Source organism: Mustelus asterias, chromosome 3 (genome assembly GCF_964213995.1).
Source record: "Mustelus asterias chromosome 3, sMusAst1.hap1.1, whole genome shotgun sequence".
Classification (NCBI taxonomy): domain Eukaryota; kingdom Metazoa; phylum Chordata; class Chondrichthyes; order Carcharhiniformes; family Triakidae; genus Mustelus; species Mustelus asterias.
The window spans coordinates 156,766,681-156,794,268 of record NC_135803.1 but is presented as its reverse complement, the minus strand read 5'-3'; the positions used below and the strand labels follow the sequence as shown (position 1 = coordinate 156,794,268).

The window sequence follows — 27,588 nt, the reverse complement described above, 5'->3', positions numbered from 1 at the left end:
AATGTTTCCACTTATAAAACTCAGGCACTCCTTTATTGGCAGCTCTCTCAAACTGTCTTGCCATCTTCAATCATTTTTGCTCCTGCCTCCAATAGAATTGCATCTTTTATTTTATTCTGTTTCCCATGTTCTTCCTGCCAAAGTGACTTCATACCATTTCCCCGACTCCTTCACATTTGGGGGTGAGCTATGGGCAAATTCATCCCTCACATTTACACATTAAAAGCCATGTTTCTGTGTCCTGGCGGAATGGTAGTACAGTGGTTAACACTGCTGTCTCACAGCACCAGGTACCTGGGTTCAATTCCCGGGTCGGTGTGGAGTTTGCACGTTCTCCCCGTGTCTGTGTGTGTTTCCTCCGGGTGCTCCGGTTTTCTCCCACAGTCCAAAAGACGTGCTTGTTAGGGTGCATTGGCCGTGTTAAATTCTCCCTCAGTGTACTCGAACAGGCACCGGAGTGTGGCGACGAGGGGATTTTCACTGTAACTTCATTGCAGTGTTAATGTAAGCCTACTTGTGACACTAATAAATAAATGAAACAAAAAAAGACTTTATACCATTTCCCCAACTCCTTCATTGGGGATGAACCTTGGGCAAATTTACCGCTCACATTAAACCATGTTTCTGCATCCCTATATTGATCCAACTTGTTAAATTGTGTAATAAACATAATAAGAGCGGATGCAGTTCAATTGAGGCGTTGGGTCTTATTTCTCACTGCAGAATCCCTGCTCCAACACTGCAGCAGTCTGGGGATGACTACACTTCCCGGCATGCCCCTGGGGACTACATCTCCCGGCATTCCCCCCGCGCGGGGCTGCCCCGCCCCCTGGGCAGCGCGCAGGCGCGGAATGTATCAGTCCAGGGGAAGCCGGAAGTGAGGGTGTGGGAGGCTGAGCAGAAGCCAGGGGTTGGGGGCAGCTCAGTGTGACTGGGAGGGAGAGCATGGCCAGGTCCGATGTAAGTTATGAACGGCAATCACAGCCTTGTGGATGTGAGCTGGGACTGGAAACATTCTCCAGGATGTGAAATTGTTCCAAGAAGTTTCCTGGAGAGGGGACTCTGGCCAAGTTTTACCCCTTCAGTCCCAGCCTGGGTGGCACAGCTTTTAGTATTTGAGAAAGCAAAGCTTCCCTTCCCGGCACAGTTAATATGAGACCTGATAGCTTCCCTTGTAAGTAAGGGGCCAACCAGAAGGGTCCTGCACCCCCCCCCCCCCCCCACTCATCCTGCCCCTCCTCACCCTGCCATCCCCCGCCCCCCTCACTCACCCCCATGGCCCCAGTGTTCTGCCAAGATGATGGATTGTCCTGCACTGCATGGTGGTGGTTTTGATCCTGAACTGTTTAACCCTGATTGTGTAAATTCAAATTCTGCTGCGGCAGATTGGATCCAAAACCTGGGCATGATTCAGTTTTCTGCTGACTGACAAAAGAGTCATTGGCACCAGAGAGAAAGAAAATGAACGTAAGAATTATTGGATTGTGGAAGAAACCCAACTGGTTAGTGACCTGTCGCCCCAACCTGCTCTGACTTCAATCCCACACTAACACAGTTGTCTCCCTGCTGCCCAACAAGCTGCTCAGTAAGACCAGCATTTCAAGACCTTCTCGGGGAGCTAGGGTGAAAGTAAATGTCAGTCCTTCCATCAACGCCTAAATCCCAAGAACAAAAATGAGATCACTGCTGAATAAATACCTTGTATTTTGAGGGTTATCAAAACCACACGGACTGCAGTGATTCAGGAAGGTGGCTCCCCAACACCACCTTATCGAGGGAAATTAGGGATGGAAAATAAATGCTGGCGTCGCCATGATATCCACATCCTTTGAGAGACTTTTAAAAAATTCATCTGCCTTGATGGCTCTTCTAATAGGTTTGATTCCCAACTTTTCCTGCTGTTTTTGCAGGGCTCAGGGAGCTGCAGGGATGAACATGTGAAGGTAACAAATCAGAGGAAAAAGGGCTTCCTGGACCGTCTTGGGGAGACGACAGGCGGAATGCTGATGGGACTGGTGGCTTTCCTCTTCTCCTTCTATCTCCTCTTTACTAATGAGGTAGGTGCAGGGATTGGGTTCCACATTGGTCCGTGGGCAGACTGGTTACTGTGTGTTTTGTGGCTGTGGCTTTTGATTTGATTTGATTTGATTTATTATTGTCACATGTCATTAGGGCCAGTTATAGATGGCAGAGGGAAGTTATGTGTGGAACCGGAGGAGATTGGTGAAGCATTGAACCAATATTTCTCTTCGGTGTTCACGCAAGGGGACATGAATATAGCTGAGGAGGACACTGGGTTGCAAGGGAGTAGAATAGACAGTATTACAGTTGATAAGGAGGATGTGCAGGATATTCTGGAGGGTCTGAAAATAGATAAATCCCCTGGTCCGGATGGGATTTATCCAAGGATTCTCTGGGAGGCAAGAGAAGTGATTGCAGAGCCTCTGGCTCTGATCTTCAGGTCGTCGTTGGCCTCTGGTATAGTACCAGAAGATTGGAGGTTAGCGAATGTTGTCCCATTGTTTAAGAAGGGGAACAGAGACTTCCCCGGGAATTATAGACCGGTGAGTCTCACTTCTGTTGTCGGCAAGATGTTGGAAAAAATTATAAGGGATAGGATTTATAGTTATTTGGAGAGTAATGAATTGATAGGTGATAGTCAGCATGGTTTTGTGGCAGGTAGGTCGTGCCTTACTAACCTTATTGAGTTTTTTGAGAAAGTGACCAAGGAGGTGGATGGGGGCAAGGCAGTGGACGTGGTATATATGGATTTTAGTAAGGCGTTTGATAAGGTTCACCATGGTAGGCTTCTGCAGAAAATGCAGATGTATGGGATTGGGGGTGATCTAGGAAATTGGATCAGGAATTGGCTAGCGGATAGGAAACAGAGGGTGGTGGTTGATAGTAAATATTCATCATGGAGTGCGGTTACAAGTGGTGTACCTCAGGGATCTGTTTTGGGGCCACTGCTGTTTGTAATATTTATTAATGATCTGGATGAGGGTATAGTTGGGTGGATTAGCAAATTTGCTGATGACACCAAAGTCGGTGGTGTGGTAGACAGTGAGGAAGGGTGTCGTAGTTTGCAGGAAGACTTAGACAGGTTGCAAAGTTGGGCCGAGAGGTGGCGGATGGAGTTTAATGCGGAGAAGTGTGAGGTAATTCACTTTGGTAGGAATAACAGATGTGTTGAGTATAGGGCTAACGGGAGGACTTTGAATAGTGTGGAGGAGCAGAGGGATCTAGGTGTATGTGTGCATAGATCCCTGAAAGTTGGGAATCAAGTAGATAAGGTTGTTAAGAAGGCATATGGTGTCTTGGCGTTTATTGGTAGGGGGATTGAATTTAGGAGTCGTAGCGTTATGTTGCAACTGTACACAACTCTGGTGCGGCCGCACTTGGAGTACTGTGTGCAGTTCTGGTCCCCACATTACAGGAAGGATGTGGAGGCTTTGGAGAGGGTGCAGAGGAGGTTTACCAGGATGTTGCCTGGTATGGAGGGGAGATCCTATGAGGAGAGGCTGAGGGATTTGGGATTGTTTTCGCTGGAAAGGCGGCGGCTAAGAGGGGATCTTATTGAAACATATAAGATGATTAGAGGTTTAGATAGGGTGGATAGTGATAGCCTTTTTCCTCTGATGGAGAAATCCAGCACGAGGGGGCATGGCTTTAAATTGAGGGGGGGTAGTTATAGAACCGATGTCAGGGGTAGGTTCTTTACCCAGAGGGTGGTGAGGGATTGGAATGCCCTGCCAGCATCAGTAGTAAATGTGCCTAGTTTGGGGGCGTTTAAGAGATCCGTAGATAGGTTCATGGACGAAAAGAAATTGGTTTAGGTTGGAGGGTCACAGTTTTTTTTTTTAACTGGTCGGTGCAACATCGTGGGCCGAAGGGCCTGTTCTGCGCTGTAATGTTCTATGTTCTATGTTCTATGTATTAACATACAGTGAAAAGTATTGTTTTTTGCGCGCTATACAGACAAAGCATACTGTTCATAGAAAAGGAAAAGAGAGAGTGCAGAATGTAGTGTTACAGTCATAGCTAGGGTGTAGAGAAAGATCAACTTAGTGCGAGGTAAGTCCATTCAAAAGTCTGACAGCAGCAGGGAAGAAGCTGTTCTTGAGTTGTTTGGTACGTGACCTCAGACTTTTGTATCTTTCCCAACGGAAGGAGGTGGAAGAGAGAATGTCCGGGCTGTGTGGGGTCCTTAATTATGCTGGCTGCTTTGCCGAGGCAGCGGGAAGTGTAGACAGAGTCAATGGATGGGAGGCTGGTTTGCGTGATGGATTGGGCTACATTCACGACCTTTTGTTGTTCCTTGTGGTCTTGGGCAGAGCAGGAGCCATTCCAAGCTGCGATACAACCAGAAAGAATGCTTTCTATGATGCATCTGTAAATGTTGGTGAGAGTCGTAGCTGACATGCCAAATTTCCTTCGTCTTCTGAGAAAGTAGAGACGTTGGTGGGCTTTCTTAACTATAGTGTCGGCATGGGGGGACCAGGACAGGTTGTTGGTGATCTGGGCACCTAAAAACCTGAAGCTCTCGACCCTTTCTACTTCGTCCCCATTGATGTAGACAAGGGCATGTTCTCCACTATGTTTTCTGAAGTCGAGGACTAACTCCTTAGTTTTGTTGACATTGAGGGAGATTATTGTTGCTGCACCAGTTCACCAGATTCTCTATCTCATTCCTGTACTCTGTCTCGTCATTGTTTGAGATCCGACCCACTGCGGTGGTGTCGTCAGCAAACTTGAAAATCGAATTGGAGGGGAATTTGACCGCACAGTCAGGTGTATAAGGAGTATAGTAGGGGGCTGAGAACACAGCCTTGTGGGGCACCGGTGTTGAGGATGATCGTGGAAGAGCTGTTGTTGCCTATCCTTACTGATTGTGGTCTGTGAGTTTGGAAGTTCAGGATCCAGTCGCAGAGGGAGGTGCCAAGGCCCAGGCCACGGAGTTTGGAGATGAGTTTCGTGGGAATAATGGTGTTGAAGGCTGAGCTGTAGTCAATAAATAGGAGTCTGACATAGGTGTCCTTGTTATCTCGGTGTTTCAGGGTTGAGTGCAGGGCCAGAGAGATGGCTCTTCATGATGAAGTGCTTCGAAAGGCTTATGGAGTTGCTCTCTCTTTCCTTTCCAGTCAGAAGGTTGTGGGTTCAAGACCCACTCCCTAACTTGGCAGATGAAATTCAACACAGAAAATTGCGAGATGGTTCTGGTGTATGTTGGAGAAAGACGTTAGGGAACATGGAGAGTTTAAAACAACAGAGCTTTATTTACAGGTGTGTGTTATTTTACATGCTGCTTCTTCTCCGCCTGTTCCCATGTTAGGAACTTGTGACGTCATTTGCAGTGAATATATGAATACAGCAGCACTCAGTAAGCCAATATTTGATTTGATTTATTATTGTCACATGTATTAGTGTACAGTGAAAAGTATTGTTTCTTGCGTGCTATACAGACAAAGCATACCATTCATAGAGAAGGAAAGGAGAGAGTGCAGAATGTAGTGTTACAGTCATAGCTGAATTGTAGAGAAAGATCAACTTAATGTGAGGTAAGTCCATTCAAAAGTCTGACGGCAGCAGGGAAGAAGCTGTTCTTGAGTCGGTTGGTACGTGACCTCAGACTTTTGTATCTTTTTCCCGATGGAAGAAGGTGGAAGAGAGAATGTCCGGGGTGCGTGGGGTCCTTAATTATGCTGGCTGCTTTGCCGAGGCAGCGGGAAGTGTAGACAGAGTCAATGGATGGGAGGCTGGTTTGCGTGATGGATTGGGCTTCATTCACGACCTTTTGTAGTTTCTGGTGGTCTTGGGCAGAGCAGGAGCCCAGACCAAGCTGTGATACAACCAGAAAGAACTAATACAAATACAGAACAGATTCTTTTTGGTGAGAAGTATGAGGAGAGGCAATGGAAATGAAGTGTTTGAATTTTAAAGAGGATGCAGAGAGAGCTGGGGATGTTTGTGTTCAAATCTTTGGAAGTTGTCAGCAGGTTAACCGAGCCATTTATAGGATCCTCGTTCAAAAAGCAGGAGCAATGTGAAACCTTTAGAAAACACCGGTTAGGTGGCAGATGGAAAACTGTCCGTTTCTGGGCAGGCCGCCTCAGGAAGGATGTCAGTAATTTGCTGGACTGTTTTATAAATCTGATTCTTGAGTCCGCAGTCTCGGCTGACAGTCAGAGTGCCAGCACTGAGCAAGTGCCGCACTGCTGGAGGCTCCACATCTTGGGAGGATGTTAGAGATCCCATGGCACGATTTTGAAGAAGATTAGGGAAGGGTGCTGGGCTGCTATTTATTCCTCATCCAGCATCACTGAAACTGATTACCTGGCCAATACCAGATTGCTGCTCTGGAATCTTGCTTCTGTCTTCATTGGCTACAAGGTGTTTAGGGTGTGAAAGGTGCGATAGAAATGTTCTTTTTAAATACTTCTACCTCATGAGACACAGAAGGAAAATGGAAAGAAAATGTTTACAAATACCAGCTGATGAAATCTGGCTAATTGTGAAAAGTGTGAGTGTGTGCGTGCATGCGTGTGTACATGTGTGCGTGTGTGTGGATGCTGCATGTGTGTGGATGCTGCATGTGTGTGGATGCTGCATGTGTGTGGATGCTGCATGTGTGTGTGCGTATGCTGCATGTGTGTGGATTCTGCATGCGTGTGGATTCTGCATGTGTGCGTGCGTGTGGATGATGCGTGCGTGTGGATTCTGCATGTGTGTGGATGCTGCATGTGTGCGTATGTGTGGATGCTGCATGCGTGTGGATGCTGCATGTGTGTGGATGCTGCATGTGTGCATGTTAATGCTGCGTACAGCCTTTGATTACAGGCCGATGTTTGCTAATGGCTCAATGTCAATTGCTGTCTGGTTTAGTCTCCTGTACAACATCGCATGTTATTTTGCCGAAGGTGCTTTATAAATGTACCTTTATAACCAAGGAGCCCACGATAGCACCTTCCAAACCCATCACTGTGGCACAGTGGTTAGCTCTGCTGCCTCTCAGAGTCAGGGACCCGGGTTCAAATCCTGGCTTAGATCATTGTCTGTGCGGAGTCTGCACGTTCTCCCCGTGTCTGCGTGGGTTTCCTCCAGGTGCTCCGGTTTCCTCCCACAGTCCAAAAGACGTGCTGGTTAGATGCATTGGCCATGCTAAATTCTCCCTCACTATACCCTAATAGGCATTGGAGTGTGGCGACTAGGGGATTTTCACAGTGACTTCATTGCAGTGTTAATGTAAGCCTACTTGTGACACTAAAATAAACTTTAAAACTTTACACTATCTAGAAGGACAAGGTCAGCAGACACATGGGAACGCCACCACCTGGAGGTTCCCCTCTGAGTCACTCACCATCCTGACTTGGAAATATATATGGCCGTTCCTTCACTGTCGCTGGCTCAAAAGCCTGGAACTCCCTCTCTAACAGCACTGTGAGTGTACCTACACCACATGGACTGCAATGATTCAAGGCAGCTCACTTTCTCGAGGGGAATTAGGGATGGGTAATGAATGCTGGCCTGGACAGCGACACCCACATCTGTGAAAGAATTCTTTTTGAAAAAGGTTGCTGCGGTTGTAAAAGGCTGGGTGAGTTTTCCCTTCTTTCTATTTCATCTTCCTATCCCTCCCAAAACTGAGGAATTTAACCATCCTTTTCATGCAGGGAAGGTGCGTCACAACTCAGAATTCCCTGGATGAGGGTCTTTCCCTCGTGATGTCCTTGAACGATATCTTCACCCCCTTACCTCAGCATGACGGGAAACTGGTGCATCTGTCGGGATCCCTCATGACACAGCAGGTGAGTGAAAAGAATCAGTTCCCTGAGGTAACGGGTTCAAATCCCAAGGGGGACAAGGTAACTCTGTGGAGGTTCAGTGTAGGAGACCAGGGAGAGTGACGGGGTGGGGAACTCAGTGAGAGGGTGGGGGTCGGATAGATGGAGGGGGGTGGTGGAGGGAGGAAGGAAGGGGGGGGTGGGGTGGGTTAGAGGGTGAGGGGAAAGTTGCGATCTATCAATAAGGGCTGACCTTGTTGGGTGTAATGGCTGCCCTGGTAACCCCTTGATTATCAGATGTGATATTGTCCCTTCTCCCCATTCCATTCTCTCTCTGTTTCGATGAGATTTTGAGCTGTTGCTGCTTTTCCTATTTGCCGTTGATTTATCGACACAAAACATCATGTGTTGGGGTAAAAACAGAAAATGCTGTAAAAACTCAGCAGTTCCGGCAGCGCCTGAGGAGGGAGAAACAGGATTAATGTCTCATGTCCACAGAACGAAAGAGAGGGAGCAGTGTGATGGAGGTTATATTGTACAAGAGGGATGGAGCAGAGTAGGTCAGTGATAGGTGGGAGCTTGGAGGAATTGCAGAAAGATGTTTAGGGCTCAAGACAAGAAAACAAGGTGCTAATGGCGAGGTTAAAGACTAAAGAAGGTGCCGATAGCGGGATAACGGTCAGATAGAATGTGATCATAGGAAAACGAAGGTCGATGCTCAGTGAAAGCAAAACTGATAAAACAAGCGACAGGGGCTTCCAGGGGGAGGGGTGGGGGAGGTGTTGTTGGAATGAAAAAGGTTTGGATTAAAAAAAGTTGGGGTCAGGATGGAGGAGAGGTCAGAGTGCAAAGTTGTTGAACTCCATGTTGAGTCTAGAAGGTCCACGGTCCATCTCCGACACTTCCCTCCCCTCCCCTTCCCTCCCACATTCCTGCCCTTTTCTGTTTTTATGTCCAATTTCCAGCACCTGCAGTATTTTGCTTTCCTCGTGTGGGGGTGCTTGGCGTTGGGTCGAGGAGGGCTTGTTAGCCCTGGAATGACTGACACTGGCTCCCAGTCCAACAACACATCCAAAATCCCCATCCTTGTGCTGAAATCCACCTCCCTGTCTCTGTAATCTTCCTCGGCCCCATTGCCCTCCAAGATTTCTGATCTCCAGTTGTTGGAAATAGAATCCCTACAATGCAGGAGGCCATTCGGCCCATTGAACCTGCACCGACGCTCCAACAGAGCATCATACCCAGGGCCCCCACCCTATCCCCGTAACTTCATGCGTTAATCCAAACAATCCCCCTAAACTACATGGGGAGGCAATGGCCTAGTGGTGTTATCGCTAGACTATTAATCTAGAAACTCAGCTAATGTTCTGGGGACCCGGGTTCGAATCCCGCCACAGCAGATAGTGGAATTTGAATTCAATAAAAAAAATATCTGGAATTAAGAATCTACTGATGACCATGAAACCATTGTCGATTGTTGGAAAAACCCATCTGGTTCACTAATGTCCTTAGGGAAGGAAATCTGTCCTTACCCTGGCCTACATGTGACTCCAGAGCAATGTGGTTAACTCGCAACTACCCCCTGAAATGGCCTAGCAAGCCACTCAGTTTCAAGAGCAACTAGGGATGGGCAATAAATGCTGGCCAGCCAGCGACGCCCATGTCCCACGAATGAATTTTAAAAATCACATTTGGACACGAAGGGGCAATTTAGCACGGCCAATCAACCTAACAAAGAACAGTACAGCACAGGAAACAGGCCCTTCGGCCCTCCAAGCCTGTGCCGCTCCTTGGTCCAACTAGACCAATCGTTTGTATCCCTCCATTCCCAGGCTGCTCATGTGACTATCCAGGTAAGTCTTAAATGATGTCAGCGTGCCTGCCTCCACCACCCTACTTGGCAGCGCATTCCAGGCCCCCACCACCCTCTGTGTAAAAAACATCCCTCTAATATCTGAGTTATACTTCGCCCCTCTCACCTTGAGCCCGTGACCCCTCGTGAACGTCACTTCTGATCTGGGAAAAAGCTTCCCACCGTTCACCCTATCTATCCCCTTCATAATCTTGTACACCTCTATTAGATCTCCCCTCATTCTCCGTCTTTCCAGGGAGAACAACCCCAGTTTACCCAATCTCTCCTCATAGCTAAGACCCTCCATACCAGGCAACATCCTGGTAAACCTTCTCTGCACTCTCTCTAACGCCTCCACGTCCTTCTGGTAGTGCGGCGACCAGAACTGGATGCAGTCCTCCAAATGTGGCCTAACCAGCATTCTATACAGCTGCATCATCAGACTCTAGCTTTTATACTCTATACATCAGACTCTATGCATCATCAGACTCTAGCTTTTATACTCTATACTCTTGATAGTAAATATTCATCATGGAGTGCGGTTACAAGTGGTGTACCTCAGGGATCTGTTTTGGGGCCACTGCTGTTTGTAATATTTATTAATGATCTGGATGAGGGTATAGTTGGGTGGATTAGCAAATTTGCTGATGACACCAAAGTCGGTGGTGTGGTAGACAGTGAGGAAGGGTGTCGTAGTTTGCAGGAAGACTTAGACAGGTTGCAAAGTTGGGCCGAGAGGTGGCGGATGGAGTTTAATGCGGAGAAGTGTGAGGTAATTCACTTTGGTAGGAATAACAGATGTGTTGAGTATAGGGCTAACGGGAGGACTTTGAGTAGTGTGGAGGAGCAGAGGGATCTAGGTGTATGTGTGCATAGATCCCTGAAGGTTGGGAATCAAGTAGATAGGGTTGTTAAGAAGGCATATGGTGTCTTGGCGTTTATTGGTAGGGGGATTGAATTTAGGAGTCGTGGCGTTATGTTGCAACTGTACACAACTCTGGTGCGGCCGCACTTGGAGTACTGTGTGCAGTTCTGGTCCCCACATTACAGGAAGGATGTGGAGGCTTTGGAGAGGGTGCAGAGGAGGTTTACCAGGATGTTGCCTGGTATGGAGGGGAGATCCTATGAGGAGAGGCTGAGGGATTTGGGATTGTTTTCGCTGGAAAGGCGGCGGCTAAGAGGGGATCTTATTGAAACATATAAGATGATTAGAGGTTTAGATAGGGTGGATAGTGATAGCCTTTTTCCTCTGATGGAGAAATCCAGCACGAGGGGGCATGGCTTTAAATTGAGGGGGGGTAGTTATAGAACCGATGTCAGGGGTAGGTTCTTTACCCAGAGGGTGGTGAGGGATTGGAATGCCCTGCCAGCATCAGTAGTAAATGCGCCTAGTTTGGGGGCGTTTAAGAGATCCGTAGATAGGTTCATGGACGAAAAGAAATTGGTTTAGGTTGGAGGGTCACAGTTTTTTTTTTTAACTGGTCGGTGCAACATCGTGGGCCGAAGGGCCTGTTCTGCGCTGTAATGTTCTATGTTCTATGTTCTATGTTCTACCCCGTCCTATAAAGGCAAGTATACCATATGCCTTCTTCACCACCTTCTCCACCTGTGTTGCCACCTTCAAGGATTTGTGGACTTGCACACCTAGGTCCCTCTGTGTTTCTATACTCCTGATGACTCTGCCATTTATTGTATAACTTCTCCCTACATTATTTCTTCCAAAATGCATCACTTCGCATTTATCCGGATTAAACTCCATCTGCCACCTCTCCGCCCAATTTTCCAGCCTATCTATATCCTGCTGTATTGCCCGACAATGCTCTTCACTATCCGCAAATCCAGCCATCTTCGTGTCATCCGCAAACTTGCTGATTACACCAGTTACACCTTCTTCCAAATCATTTATATATATCACAAATAGCAGAGGTCCCAGTACAGAGCCCTGCGGAGCACCACTGGTCACAGACCTCCAGCCGGAAAAAGACCCTTCGACCACTACCCTCTGTCTCCTGTGGCCAAGCCAGTTCTCCACCCATCTAGCCACTCATCTAACCCGCACATCTTTGGACTGTGGGAGGAAACCGGAGCACCCGGAGGAAACCCACGCAGACACGGGGAGAATGTGCAAACTCCACACAGACACCCAAGGCTGGAATTGAACTCGGGTCCCTGGTGCTGTGAGGCAGCGGTGCTAACCACTGAGCCACCGTCACCTCCTGAGCAGCCTTGATTTGAATGGCTGCACCATTGGCGGCCGTGCCTTCAGCTTCCTGGGCTCGAGCTCTGGGATTTCCAACTCCACCCCCAAAATCCCACTCGCTCTCTTTCAGACACTCCTTAAAACGTCCTTTAAATCTCATTTCTTTACCTATAAACTGGTGCTGATGTCACTTTCAATGGCTCTGTGTTTAAAATTGTTGTGTTTTTCTTTCTTGTAGCCACTTTTTGACCCAAACTATGGGATCTCTCTCCACGTGGTGAAGTTGCAGCGGCGTGTGGAGATGTACCAGTGGGTGGAATATGGTGATTCCAGGTCAGTGCCGATGGAGTTCCAGGAAATCAAACATTGAGGTTTATTTCTAAGGTTCACTCGACTGATTCCTGGGATGGGTGTTGGGGGGGGGTGGGGTGTGTGTGTGTGTGGGGGGGGGGGGGTGTGTGTGTGTGTGGGGGGGGGCGGGGTGTGTGTGGGGGGGCGTGGTTGGGCAGTTGGGGGGGGGGTGGGGTTGGGGGGGTGATGGGGGTGGGGTGGGGGTTGTTGTCTTCTGAGGAAAGGTTGGGCCTGTATCCATCGGAGTTTAGCCGATTGAGAGGCGACCTTATTTAAACGTGAAAGATCCTGAGGGGGTTGGAAAGGGAGGATGCTGAGAGGGTGTTTCCCCGTGTGGGAGAGATGAGGGGGACACAATTTAATAGATTATAGAATCGGCAGTGCAGAAGGAGGCCATTCAGCCCTTTGAGCCTAAACCAACAACGATCCCAACCAGGCCCTATCCCCATAACCCCACATATTTGCCTTCCTGATCCCCCTAAGGGTCAATTTAGCACGGCTAATCCACCTAACCTGCACATCTTTGGACTGTGGGAAGAAACTAGAGCACCCAGAGGAAACCCACGTAGACATGGGGAGAATGTGCAGACTCCGCAGAGGAAGTGACCCAAGCCGGGAATTGAACCCGGGTCCCTGGCGCTGTGAGACAGCTGTGCTAGCCACCGTGCCGCCCCAAACCTCAGAGGGGTTTCCCATCTGAGACTGAGATGAGGAGAAATATTTTTGTCTCGGAGGGCGGTTAGTCTGTGGAACTCTCTCCCCCAGGGAGTGGGGCTGGCTGAGTGTATCTGAGGCTGAGTTAGACAGGTTCTTGTCTGCTGAGGACGCCACAGTTTATAATGGATAAGTAGCTATGTTGAGTTTGGGTCATAATCAGGTGCCATGATCTTATTGAATGGTGTAGCAGGCTCGAGGGGCTGAATGGCCTACTCCTGTTCCTATTTAGTATGTATGCTGTCTAAAACAGTGGCATTTCTGTGGTGTCTTTCGGGATGTTGCAAAGTGCTTTATAAGCAGTGAAGTATATTTGCAGTGTAGTCCCCATGGCGGTCAGGGAGATGTTTGGAGTCGTGGGGCAGCAAAGGAGAAGCCAAGACACTTGTCAATGCATTGTCAGCGTTTGCCCCCAATTCTAGCAGTGATCCAGAAAGTTGGATTTGTACATAACCGTTTACAGAGCGGGGGATTTGAGAAATTGGCTCCAGCCCTGGGTGTTAGCGCATAACACTTGCTGAATCAGTACGGATGCTGCATCAGCTTCCGAACTGCAACATTGTGGTGATGGAGGAAGCACAGCAAGATCCCACTATCCGCAGTGAGTTGAGTGAGCAGAGATGTTGGTTAAGGGATGAATGTTGGACAATGGGGAGAGCTCCCCCCCCCCCCCGCTCTTCTTCAAATGGGGCTATGGGATCCTGTGCTGCTTGTGGGATCTCGCTGTGCCCAAATTGGTTGCCAAATTTAGCAACACGCCAGATCCCATGGCACAATGTGAAGGAATTCTCCCCAGTGTCCTGATCAATATTCATTCTTCAGCCAACCTCACTAAAATAGATTATCTGATCATTGAAAAGCAAATGAGCGCGGATGCTGGAAAATCTCAGCAGCTCCGACAGAGAATAGAGCTAACATTCAGTCTGGATGTAGAAGCTCTGACAAAGGGTCGTCCAGACGTGAAACAAAGGGGAAGCTGGATAAACACACGAGGGAAAAAAGAATGAAGGGCCGGGTGATTGGATAAGATGAGGTAGGATAGGAACATGTGTAGAATATAAACGCCAGCACTAACCAGCTGGGCCGAATGGCCTCTTTCTCTGCTCCAGGCTCTGTATAAGCAATGAACTTCGGAACAGGCATGGTCCATTCAGCCCCTCAAGCCTGTTGTGCTATTCTATCAGATGTTGGCTGGAATCTTCAGGAAAGGCTACTTAACAAAGAACAGTACATCACAGGAACAGGCCCTTCAACCCACCAAGCCTGCGCCAATCACATTGTCCTATCTAGACCAGCCACCCGTGTCCCTCTATTCCCCATCTGTTCATGTGTCTATTCAGATAAGTCTTAAATGTCACTAATGTGTCTGCCTCACTCACCTCACTTGGCAGTGCATTCCAGGCCCCACCACCCTCTGTGTAAAAAACTTCCCCGGCACATCTCCACTGAACCTTTCCCCCCTTACCTTGAACTTGTGCCCCCTTGTAATTGTAATTTCTGCCCTGGGAAAAAGCTTCCAACTGTTCACCTTATCCATACCCCTCATAATCTTATAAACTTCTATCAGGTCGCCCCCTCAGCCTCCATCTTTCCAGGGACAACAATCCCAGTTTCTTCAATCTTTCCTCATAGCTAATACCCTCCATACCAGGCAACATCCTGGTAAACCTTTTCTGCACTCTCTCCAAAGCCTCCACGTCCTTCTGGTAGTGTGGTGACCAGAATTGGACACAGTATTCCAAATGTGGCCTGACCAGCATTTTATACAACTGTAACATAATTTGCCAACTTTTATACTCGATGCCCCGGCCGATGAAGGCGAGCGTGCCACATGCTTTCTTCACCATCTTTTCCACCTGTGCTGCCACTTATAAGGATCTGTGGACCTGTACTCCCAGATCTCTCTGTGTGTCTATACTCCTGATGGTTCTGCCATTTATTTTATAGCTCCCACCTGAATTGGATCTACCAAATGCATCACCTCGCATTTGTCCGGATTAAACTCCACCTGCCATTTCTCCGCCCAATGTTCCAACCTATCTATATCCTGCTGTATTCTCTGACAATCTTCATCACTATCCGCAACTCCAGCAATCTTCGTGTCATTCTCAAACTTGCTAATCAGACCAGCTACATTTTCTTCCAAGTCATTTATATATATTACAAACAGCAGAGGTCCCAGCACTGATCCCTGCGGAACACATTGATTGGAGCTTTCACTGTGTGGTGAGCGTGAGGAATTAATTGCTGCAATTTTATCCATAGGGATTATGAAGAGAACGGGGAGAAGAAAACACAGACCGGATACTCCTACAGTAAGTCCCAACCAATCAATCGCTGAATCACCGCAATACTAATCTATCTCCTGTGGCATTGCCACAGGAAGGTATGTCCCACCATGTGACACGCAACATAGTCCTTTAATGCCAGGAAGTTATTTAGTTTTTATTTATTGTTAAATAAGCATTGGTTCAGTGACACAGAGTCAAACCCAGAGTTTAATCCCTTCACCACCTCACTGCTCCTTATTTCTGCAACCTTTTCAGAGAGGAGGAGAATGAGAGAGATGGAGAGGGAATTTCAGGGTTTGGGCCCAGGCACGGCTGCCAATGGTGGAGTGGTTAAATTTCAGGATGCTAAAGAGGCGGGAATTAGAGGAGCGCAGAGGAGGAGGTTACAGCGAGAGGGAGGGACAAGGCCATAGGCTATAGAGGGATTGGGAAAGAGCTTTGAGCTTCCGTTACTGAGGTACTTCCTGAATCAGAAAGTCACTAACATCACGATTGTTGTTTAGATACCGAATGGAAGTCAGAAGTTGTGAACAGCAGAAGTTTTGACCGTGAGATTGGCCACAAGAACCCAAGGTAAGGATTGTAATGAGACGTTTGGGAACAGTCACTAGAATCAGAATGACAGAGTGTGTCCCCTCTGGATATGACAGCACGTGGCTTTCATACACTCCAGCCCGTGACTTTCCCATGGCACTATTTAAATTTATGTAAGTTTAGTTATTAATCACAAGCAGGCTTACATTAACACTGCAATGAAGTTACTATGAAAATCCCCTAGTTGCCACGCTCTGGCGCCTGTTTGGGTACACTGAGGGAGAATTTAGCATGGCCAATGCACCTAACCAGCACGTCTTTCCGACTGGGAGGAAACCGGAGCACCCGGAGGAAACCCACGCAGACACGGGGAGAATGTGCAAACTCCACACAGGCAGTGACCCAAGCCGGGGATTGAACCCGGGTCCTTGGCGCTGTGAGGCAGCGGTGCTAACCACCGTGCCACCCTATTTACCTCGGCCTACATGGATAGGCATCCTCTGATTTAACTACTACACTATTGGCGGCCATACATTCAGCTGCCTGGGCCCCAACCTCTGGATATACCCCCATCAAACCTCTCCGCCACTCTCTAACCCACTTCCTTCCTTCAAGATGCTCCTCTTTAACCAAGCTTGTGGTTATCTTCCCTAATATCTCTTTGTATGGCCTGGTGTCAGATATTTTGAAAAACTTATTCATTTATGGGATGTGGACAGTATTTATTGTCCATCCCCCATTGCCCCTTGAGCAGGAGGTGGTGGTGAGCTGCCTTCTTGAACTGCTGCAGTCCATGTGGTGTAGGTACACCCACAGTGCTGTTAGGGAGGGAGTTCCAGGATTTTGACCCAGTGACAGTGAAGGAACGGCGATATATTTCCAAGTCAGGATGGTGAGTGGCTCGGAGAGGAACTTGCAGATGGTGGTGTTCCCAGGTTTTTTTTTTATTGATTCGTGGGACATGGGCGTCGCTGGCTGGGCCAGCATTTATTACCCATCCCTAGTGGTCCTCGGAGAGCAGTTCAGAGCCAACCACATTGCTGTGGCGCTGGAGTCACATGTAGGCCAGACCAGGTAAGGACGGCAGATTTCCTTCCCTAAAGGACATTAGTGAACCAGATGGTTTTTTCCGACAATCGACAATGGTTTCATGGTCATCAGTAGATTCTTAATTCCAGATATTTATTTTATTGAATTCAAATTGCACCATCTGCTGTGACGGGATTCGAACCCGGGTCTCCAGAACATTAGCTGAGTTTCTGGATTAATAATCTAGCGATAATACCACGAGGCCATCGCCTCCCTGATGTGTCTGACGCTCTTGTCCATCTAGGTGGCAGTGGCTGTGGGTTTGGAAGGTGCTGTTGAAGGAGTTGTGTTGAGTTTGTGCAGTAGATGCTGCACATTGTGTGTAGGTGATGGAGGGATTGAATGTTTAAATTGGGGGTGGGGGGGTCGCTTAAGCGGGGCTGCTTCATCCTGGGTGGTGTCGAGCTCCGGGAGTGTTGTAGGAGCTGCACTTTCACCTCATTCTGCCCAAAGCTCCGAGAAACCGAATGTGAAAGACATTGTCTAAACGACAGGCTCTTCTGAAACCACCTGGTGACCTCGTCTCTGTCAGTGGCAATAAACAATTGAATGATCTGAAGATTAATCGGCTGCTTTCCTTCATCCCCTCAGCTCGATGGCAGTCGAATCATTCATGGCGGTGGCTGTTGACGTTACTGTGGGCAATTTTCACCTTTCTAAAGGTAAGCGAGTTGTTTTCTGATGGAGAAATCCTCCCAAAGCTGGTTGGAGCGGAAAGGAAAACACAGAAATAGGTAAAGGAGAGAAACTGGAAGGAGTGAGAATCTCAACACCCTCCAGGACAAAGCAACCCACTGGATTGGCACCTCACCCACCACCTTCAACATCCACTCCCTCCACCACCAACGCACAGGGGCAGCCGTGTGTACCATCTACACGATGCACTGCAGCAACTCACCAAGGCTCCTTAAGCAGCACCTTCCAAACCCACAACCACTATTATCTAAAGAACAAAGAAAATTCCGGCACAGGAACAGGCCCTTCGGCCCTCCAAGCCTAATGAAGGACGGGAAGGACAAGGGCAGCAGATACCTGGGAACGCCACCACCTGGAGATTCCACTCCCAGTCACTCACCATCCTGACTTGGAAATATATCGTAAGAAGTCTCACAACACCAGGTTAAAGTCCAACAGGTTTATTTGGTAGCAAATACCATAAGCTTTTGGAGCGCTGCTCCTTCGTCAGATGGAGTGGAAATCTGTTCTCCAACAGTGCACAGACACAGAAATCAAGTTACAGAATACTAATTAGAATGCAAATCTCTACAGCCAGCCAGGTCTTAAAGGTACAGACAATGTGGGTGGAGGGAGCATTCAACACAGGTTAAAGAGATGTGTATTGTCTTGGATCCTGAATGTCTTGCATTCAGCCTTGGATCTTCAGGTAAACATTCTCCAAGGCAGCCTTCACGACACACGACAGCGCAGAGTCGCTGAGCAGAAACTGATAGCCAAGTTCCGCACACATGAGGACGGCCTAAACCGGGATGTTGGATTTATGTCACATTATCAGTGACCCCCACAGCTTTCCTCCTGATCTTGCAGAATCTCACTAGCTGTTCTGTCTGGAGACAATACACATCTCTTTAACCTGTGTTGAATGTTCCCTCCACCCACATTATCTGTACCTTTAAGACCTGGCTGGCTGTAGAGATTTGCATTCTAATTAGTATTCTGTAACTTGATTTCTGTGTCTGTGCACTGTTGGAGAACAGATATCCACTCCATCTGACGAAGGAGCTGTGCTCCGAAAGCTTATGGTATTTGCTACCAAATAAACCTGTTGGACTTTAACCTGGTGTCGTGAGACTTCTTACTGTGTTCACCCCAGTCCAACGCCGGCATCTCCACATCTTGGAAATATATCGCCATTCCTTCACTGTCGCTGGGTCAAAATCCTGGAACCCCCACCAACAGCACCGTGGGTGTACACGCACTCATCTGATGAAGGAACAGCGCTCCAAATGCTCGTGATCCCAAATAGACCTGTCGCACTTTAACCTGGTGTTGTGAGACTTCTTCCTGTTTCTTTTCAAGAACTAATTGACAAGATCAACACCTTTAAGAGGATCAGGTTGGACAAGTTTGAGGGCCCCCACGCTGACATCATCGTCCAAGACGATTACTTTTACCACAGCATCAACCCCAGGATCCCAGAGGTGAGCAGCCCCCACTGACACCATCTGTCTCTCTCCTCCCTCCCCCCGCACTCGAACACGCCCACACACTCCCAACAGGAACTCCACTGAAACAAAAGTTTAAACACAGAGAGTGCCGCACTGTCAGAGGGTCGGTGCTGAGGGAGTGCCGCACTGTCAGAGGGTCGGTGCTGAGGGAGTGCCGCACTGTCAGAGGGTCCGTACTGAGGGAGTGCCGCACTGTCAGAGGGTCAGTACTGAGGGAGTGCCGCACTGTCAGAGGGTCAGTACTGAGGGAGTGCCGAACTGTCAGAGGGTCAGTACTGAGGGAGTGCTGCACTGTCAGAGGGTCAGTACTGAGGGAGTGCCGCACTGTCAGAGGGTCAGTACTGAGGGAGTGCCGCACTGTCAGAGGGTCAGTACTGAGGGAGTGCCGCACTGTCAGAGGGTCAGTACTGAGGGAGTGCCGCACTGTCAGAGGGTCAGTACTGAGGGAGTGCCGCACTGTCAGAGGGTCAGTGCTGAGGGAGTGCCGCACTGTCAGAGGGTCAGTACTGAGGGAGTGCCGCATTGTCAGAGGGTCAGTACTGAGGGAGTGCTGCACTGTCAGAGGGTCAGTACTGAGGGAGTGCTGCACTGTCAGAGGGTCAGTACTGAGGGAGTGCTGCACTGTCAGAGGGTCAGTACTGAGGGAGTGCCGCATTGTCAGAGGGTCAGTACTGAGGGAGTGCCGCACTGTCAGAGGGTCAGTGCTGAGGGAGTGCTGCACTGTCAGAGGGTCAGTGCTGAGGGAGTGCCGCATTGTCAGAGGGTCAGTACTGAGGGAGTGCCGCACTGTCAGAGGGTCAGTACTGAGGGAGTGCCGCACTGTCAGAGGGTCAGTACTGAGGGAGTGCCGCACTGTCAGAGGGTCAGTACTGAGGGAGCGCCGCACTGTCAGAGGGTCAGTGCTGAGGGAGTGCCGCACTGTCAGAGGGTCAGTGCTGAGGGACTGCTGCACTATCAGAGGGTCAGTACTGAGGGAGCGCCGCACTGTCAGAGGGTCCGTACTGAGGGAGTGCCGCACTGTCAGAGGGTCGGTGCTGAGGGAGTGCCGCACTGTCAGAGGGTCAGTGCTGAGGGAGTGCCGCACTGTCAGAGGGTCGGTGCTGAGGGAGTGCCGCACTGTCAGATGAGATGTGAAATCGAGGTCCTTTTCCTGTCAGATGGATGAAAAGGATTTCACGGTCACTGTTCTGAAGTGGAGCTGGGAATTCTCCTTGTCAATATTTACCCCGCAAGAAACATCAGAAACTGCATTGACTGCTCCCTATCAGAGTACAGTGAGCGGGTTACTGTGTGTAAATTAGCTGCTTTGTTTTCCTACATTACAGCAGTGATTACATTTTATCGGCTATAAAACACATTGTGACATCCTGTGGTTGGGAAAGCTGCTATAGAAATGCAGATCTGTCTCTCTGCTTGGAGAGGCAGAACGGGCTGGAGGGGCCCAATGGCCTCCTGCTCCGATAGGTTCTGACTGATGGATCTCCTGCCACAGGAACTCCTCGACACGCCTCAAAGTCTGACTGTTCCCACCAGCCCCAGGTGAGGATTCTCCAAAAGTTATTGATCCGGGTCAGACCCTCTCAATTTATTCCCATCTGAATGGGATATCCCAAAATTGTTACAAACCCTCCCTCCCTCCTTCGCTCTCCCCCCCTCCCCGCTGGCGCCCTCCCCTCCCTCGCTGGCCCCTCCCTCCCCCGCTGGCCCCCCTCCCTCCGTGCGAACCCCGGAATTCACCCCAGCACCCACAGCAGATGAGGCGTTGTGATGATGTTCGCTCTGAGCTGCGTGTCCACAGAACAACGGGAAAATGTCCATTCAGGACACACACAAACCCACCCTTTAAATTGTGAAAAATTTACCAAAGAAAAGTAACATTCTCCGAGAAAGGTTCCCGGGAAGTGTCTCTGTCAGGAGGTACGGGCCCCACTGCTGAAAGCTCTCTTTCTGTTCCAATAACAATCTCGGAATTCCTCTTTTCCCAGGTTGGTGATCTCCGCGTTTCCTTCCATTTTGCAGGGCTGAGTGGAGAATGGTCCTTCCTGGGTCGGCCTGATGTGGTAGGTTCCCTTTCCATTGCTCTCTGTTTCTTCCTCTCTCTCCCTCCCTCCCTCCCTCTCTCCACCCTCCCTCCCTCCTCCCTCTCTCACCCTCCCCTCCCTCCCTCTCTCACCCTCCCTCCCTCCCTCTCTCACCCTCCCTCCCTCCCTCTCTCACCCTCCCTCCCTCCCTCTCTCACCCTCCCTCCCTCCCTCTCTCACCCTCCCTCCCTCCCTCTCTCACCCTCCCTCCCTCCCTCTCTCACCCTCCCTCCCCCCTCTCTCACCCTCCCTCCCTCCCTCTCTCACCCTCCCTCCCTCCCTCTCTCACCCTCCCTCCCTCCCTCTCTCACCCTCCCTCCCTCCCTCTCTCACCCTCCCTCCCTCCCTCTCTCACCCTCCCTCCCTCCCTCTCTCACCCTCCCTCCCTCCCTCTCTCACCCTCCCTCCCTCTCTCTCTCACCCTCCCTCCCTCCCTCTCTCACCCTCCCTCCCTCCCTCTCTCACCCTCCCTCCCTCTCTCACCCTCCCTCCCTCTCTCACCCTCCCTCCCTCTCTCACCCTCCCTCTCCCTCTGCAGCATTAGCTCTTGGGAAGGTGGGTTCCAGGGGTCCCGGTCTGGCCGGTGGGTGTTGGTGGGTAAGTGCCAGTGTGGCTGAGTCAGTCTCACTGGCCTATGTTCGGGACCCGCTCCCGGCCTTGGACATAATCCAGGCTTTAATCTCCCAGCCACCCGCTTTCCCTGTCTCGGGAAAACCTCTTGGCCAAGTCAGTCACCGCGACATTTGTTACATTCCCAGCTCTCCGGCTTCTGTTAGTTTCAGTGCTTCAGATCTGTTCACTTGCATCCTCGATCCCACCGTGAAGATGTTCAGGATCCCGGGAATATCTCTGCGGCTGTTGTTGAAGGAAGAGCAGGGAAAATGTCCACTGAATTGTGGCCAATATTTATCCTTCAGTCAGTGTTACTGAAAGCAGGTTATTTGGTCAATGTTTGTGGGATCTTGCTGTGCGCAAATTGGCTGCCAGATTTCCTGCGTTACAACAGTGATCACATTTCAGAATTACTTCATTGTAAAACACTTTGGGACATTGAGGCTGTGAAAGGTGCTACAGAAATGCAAGACTTTCACCGTGTGCCAGAGGAGGGGGGATTGTCTGAATGAGACACAGAAAGATGCAGAGGAAGAGCCCGTTAGAATTGCTGCTTTATGTCCAGCTGATTGTTGCCTGATTGTGTTCCCTCCACAGGTCACCATTGTCGCTCGTCAGGAGAAGAACCAGCTGACTTCGTACCAGACACAGTCTGGGAATGTTCTGGAACTGTTGTATGAACAGTCACTGTCAGCAAAGGTCAGTAATGAAATGGTTAGCAGACCCAGGTTTACCCATTCCTGTTTTGACACAGTGTTAGGCAAATAACGCACTCACCAGTCGACACGTCGGGTTTACAGGAACAGGCCATTCGGCCCATCCCGTCAATACTGATGTTTACACTCACACCAGACTCGCACCTCTTTCTGTTTAACACGTCCATCAGCAAATCTTTCCATTCCCCCCTTCCTCACGTTTATGTAGATTCAGCTTAAACATATCGATACTATTCACCTCGAGTACTCCCCGTGGGAGCGGTTCCCGCATTCCCCCCACTCCCTGTGGGAGCCAGTCCCACATTCTCCCCACTCCCCATGGAAGCGAATCCCACATTCTCCCCACTCCCCGTGGAAGCGAGTCCCACATTCTCCCCACTCCCCGTGGAAGCGAATCCCACATTCTCCCCACTCCCCGTGGAAGCGAGTCCCACATTCTCCCCACTCCCCGTGGGAGCGGTTCCCGCATTCCCCACACTCCCTGTGGGAGCCAGTCCCACATTCTCCCCACTCCCCGTGGAAGCGAATCCCACATGCCCCACATTCTCCCCCACTCCATGTGGGAGCGAGTCCCACATTCTCCCCACTCCCTGTGGGAGCGAGTCCCACATTCTCCCCCACTCCCTGTGGGAGCCAGTCCCACATTCTCCCCCACTCCCTGTGGGAGCGAGTCCCACATTCTCCCCACTCCCTGTGGGAGCGAGTCCCACATTCTCCCCCACTCCCTGTGGGAGCCAGTCCCACATTCTCCCCCACTCCCTGTGGGAGCGAGTCCCACATTCTCCCCACTCCCTGTGGGTGCGAGTCCCAAGTTCTGCCCATTCCATGTGGGGAGTGAGTCCCACATTGTCTGTGTATGAGGGGTGGGGTGGGGTGGTCGGGGTGTATGGGTGGGGGAGGTGGTCGGGGTGTATGGGTGGGGGGAGTGGTCGGGGTGTATGGGTGGGGGGGGTGGTCGGGGTGTATGGGTGGGGGGAGTGGTCGGGGTGTATGGGTGGGGGAGGTGGTCGGGGTGTATGGGTGGGGGGAGTGGTCGGGGTGTATGGGTGGGGGGGGGGGAGGTGGGGTGGGGGGGGTGGTCGGGGTGTATGGGTGGGGGGGGTGGGGGGGTGGTCGGGGTGTATGGGTGGGGGGGGTGTATGGGGGTGGAGGTGGGGTGGGGAGGTGTATGGGTGGGGGGGGTGGAGGGGTGTATGGGTGGGGGTGGGGTGGAGGGGTGGTCGGGGTGTATGGGTGGGGGGTGTATGGGGGTGGTGGGTGGGGGGTGGTCGGGGTGTATGGGTGGGGGGGGGAGGTGGGGTGGTCGGGGTGTATGGGTAGGGGGGTGGGGTGGGGTAGGGGGGTGGAGGTGGGGTGGGGGGGGTGCTGCGCTGATGTGGATCAGGCGAAGCTGCTGTTGAAATTGCTGGCTGATTCTCGCCCCCGTCCCGCAGGAAGTGTTTGAAAAGGAACATGCTGCGAATTCGATGCTAACTTGGGGCCTGCGATTCGGCGGGTGGCTGATGATGTTTGTCGGCATCAAGCTGATGATAAAGATTTTCCACACGCTGGGTAAGCTACCCTCTTTGTTTTTACCGTAAGATTTGTCAGTAATCAAAGTGGTCTCCGATGAGAGCCAGTACCCAGTGCAGGCTGGGAATTGTACTGATCCTCATGTCCTTCAACCAGTTTATCCTCTGGACATTGAATCATGGGAACCAAGAGGAAGCCCTTCAGCCCTTGAGGCTGTTCCACCCTCACTGGCGGAATCCTCACTTCATTACCCCAGCTTGGTTTTATATCCTTTAACACACTTGCCCAGTAAAATTCTACCTCTCACCATCCTGAATAATGGCTGCATTCACACAAAGAGAGTTCCTGGTCTCTGGTTTCAGTGCACGGAAAGAATATTTCTGTGGAATCTTCCTCAGCACCTCAGAATGTCCAATACTCTGCAGTTCTAAAACTCATTCCCGTTGTGAACAGAGACAGCGCTCTGTCTGTTCACACACCTGTGTAAGTGGGTGTGTGTGCGCATGTGGCAACCCGCCCGTGTGCCGCGGGGATGTTGAACATGGGTCACTGGGTTGTGTTGACATGGGCGCCAGATGTTCTGGAATCCTGTTCAAAAAAGCAGGAAGTTGTGTTTAAGGCGTGCATTCTGTAGAAGGCGGATTGACAATGAGGAGTTCTCGGCTCAGTCGATGACAGAGCCAGCGTGAGGGGTATTGCCCCGATACGATTCGAGTGATGTGCACTTTATAGAACATAGAACATAGAAAGCCACAGCACAAACAGGCCCTTCGGCCCACAAGTTGCGCTGATCATATCCCTACCTCTAGGCCTATCTATAGCCCTCAATCCCATTAAATCCCATGTACTCATCCAGAAGTCTCTTAAAAGACCCCAACGAGTTTGCCTCCACCACCACCGACGTCAGCCGATTCCACTCACCCACCACCCTCTGAGTGAAAAACTTACCCCTGACATCTCCTCTGTACCTACCCCCCAGCACCTTAAACCTGTGTCCTCTCGTAGCAACCATTTCAGCCCTTGGAAATAGCCTCTGAGAGTCTACCCTATCCAGACCTCTCAACATCTTGTAAACCTCTATCAGGTCACCTCTCATCCTTCGTCTCTCCAGGGAGAAGAGACCAAGCTCCCTCAACCTATCCTCATAAGGCATGCCCTCCAATCCAGGCAACATCCTTGTAAATCTCCTCTGCACCCTTTCAATGGCTTCAACATCTTTCCTGTAATGAGGTGACCAGAACTGCGCGCAGTACTCCAAGTGGGGTCTAACCAGGGTCCTATAAAGCTGCAGCATTATCTCCCGACTCCTAAACTCAATCCCTCGATTAATGAAGGCTAGTACGCCGTACGCCTTCTTGACCGCATCCTCCACCTGCGAGGCCGATTTAAGAGTCCTATGTACCCGGACCCCAAGGTCCTTCTGATCCTCTACACTGCTAAGAATGGTACCCTTCATATTATACTGCTGCTTCATCCCATTGGATCTGCCAAAATGGATCACTACACACTTATCCGGGTTGAAGTCCATCTGCCACTTCTCCACCCAGTCTTGCATTCTATCTATGTCTCGCTGCAACTTCTGACATCCCTCCAAACTATCCACAACACCACCTACCTTGGTGTCGTCAGCAAACTTACCAACCCATCCCTCCACTTCCTCATCCAGGTCATTTATGAAAATGACAAACAGCAAGGGTCCCAGAACAGATCCCTGGGGCACTCCACTGGTCACTGACCTCCATGCAGAGAAAGACCCCTCCACAGCCACTCTCTGCCTTCTGCAGGCAAGCCAGTTCTGGATCCACAAGGCAACAGCCCCTTGGATCCCATGCCCTCTCACTTTCTCAAGAAGTCTTGCATGGGGGACCTTATCGAACGCCTTGCTGAAGTCCATATAGACCACATCATCATAGAATCATAGAAACCCTACAGTACAGAAAGAGACCATTCGGCCCATCAAGTCTGCACCGACCATAGACCCACCCAGGTCCTCCCCCCATATCTCTACATATTTACCCACTAATCCCTCTAACCTACATATCACACGATACTAAGGGGCAATTTTTAGCATGGCCAATCAACCTAACCCGCACATCTTTGGACTGTGGGAGGAAACCGGAGCACCCGGAGGAAACACACGCAGACACGAGGAGAATGTGCAAACTCCACACAGACAGTGACCCAAGCCGGGAATCGAACCCAGGTCCCTGGAGCTGTGAAGCAGCAGTGCTAACCACTGTGCTACCGTGCCGCCCAAATGGAAGGAAAAGGTAAGCTAGTGTATTGTAAAGTTCTCGGAGGCGGAAGTCCCTTCACCAAAATTCCTTTATTTACATGATCCAACAACCCTATCCAGAGCGCACTCCGTCTGCAGTCTCCACCCAGAGTGCCAGAGGAACTGACACTCTGTTTCAGTACAGAGCATGGGGCTCCCTGATTGGACCATCAATTTGGCCTTTAATCAGGGAGTTCATATTCAACCAGGCCAACCTCAATTGCCTGAGTAAAAGCGTTACGTGTATGTTTAAATGTTCAGTAAATCCCGTTTAGATTGTAACTGGAGCAGCAATGCTGCAGCTTGCCGGATCAGTGGGGCGCGAGGTGGTGGCCATTTTGTAAAAGTGGGTTGCTGGGAATAAAGTTTGAAAACCACTGATATATGTAAGCGTTTTGGCAGTAACATCTCGCAAAGAGTCTAGTGGGTGCATCAGCCACATGTGGACCATCTGATTGTTAAATTTAGATAGTGGGAAATAGGTGCTGGTTACGTGATTTCAGTATTGATATTGGCATGGTGTGTGAATTGTAACCGTGCTTGTTCTAAGACAAGCATGTTGTGTTTTGATCACTGTGACTGCTTTACTCCTTGTTCCTGACCCAAGAGGGTGCGTGGGGCCGCAGGTGCCCCGTGGCACTGGGCTCTGCCAGGATGGGGGCCATCTATACTGGATTCCGTTTTAAACGCTGTCTCTTTGTCTTCCTGCAGTGGACTGGATCCCGGGAATCCGCGACTTGGTCAGCCTGGGCTTGACCATTTTCGCCGTGTCCTTAGCCACATCGTTGACCCTGCTGACCGTGGCAGCTGGCTGGATCTTCTACCGCCCCCTTGTGGCCCTGCTCCTGGGCATCTCGGCCGCTCTGCCTCTCCTCCTCGTAAAGTCCCGTGACCGGCCCAAGATGCTCTGAGCTCCGTCGGAGAGACAACCGTCCGTACGGCACTCTCTCCCTTTTCCACCGTCTGCCCGTCACTTGCGGGAACCCCCAAGCAGCCAGTTGGAAAATCCCAATGTTCTCATTCACGTTACTTGCCCGAGACAGTGAAGCAAGTTTCCTACAATGTTCCCTTTTTGCTGTTGTGTTTATTGTGGATTGCCCTGGCCCTGCCCTTTGAGCTCACACTGCAGGGGGCCAAAGTGGTCAAAGTCTGGTGCCTGAAACTTGGGTTTGTGTGTGTGTGTGTGTATACCTGCCCCCGGCACTCATTCTGAGTAAAGATATTTCAGTATTAAAATTTATGACAATCTGAATGCTGTGATTCAGCGACATGAGGCTACGATCATTCTGAGTCGCCTTTCTTACGAGGTTCCAGTTGTATTATTGTGAAGGGGGCAGAGAAACATGTTTTTGTGTTGAACAAGTATATTTTTCAATAAAATTCAGTCGCATGGT

The 27,588-nt window shown here is 50.2% G+C and overlaps 1 protein-coding gene across 2 annotated transcripts; it reads left to right on the top strand.

The window, feature by feature from the left end:
- The first annotated feature begins 843 nt into the window (after positions 1–843).
- tmem43 (transmembrane protein 43) lies at positions 844–27,588 on the top strand. Of its 2 annotated transcripts, none has more exons than XM_078210003.1 (12): positions 844–960; positions 1,911–2,057; positions 7,671–7,805; positions 12,072–12,166; positions 15,164–15,213; positions 15,693–15,762; positions 17,404–17,474; positions 18,850–18,971; positions 20,984–21,058; positions 22,289–22,390; positions 23,841–23,958; positions 26,906–27,588. In XM_078210003.1, exons 1-12 carry the CDS (start codon positions 946–948, stop codon positions 27,103–27,105), a joined length of 1,200 nt encoding a protein of 399 aa, XP_078066129.1. In that variant the 5' UTR covers positions 844–945; the 3' UTR covers positions 27,106–27,588. The 2 variants fall into 2 exon arrangements, with proteins under 2 accessions (XP_078066129.1, XP_078066130.1); XM_078210004.1 differs by having other exon boundaries at positions 859–960; positions 1,918–2,057.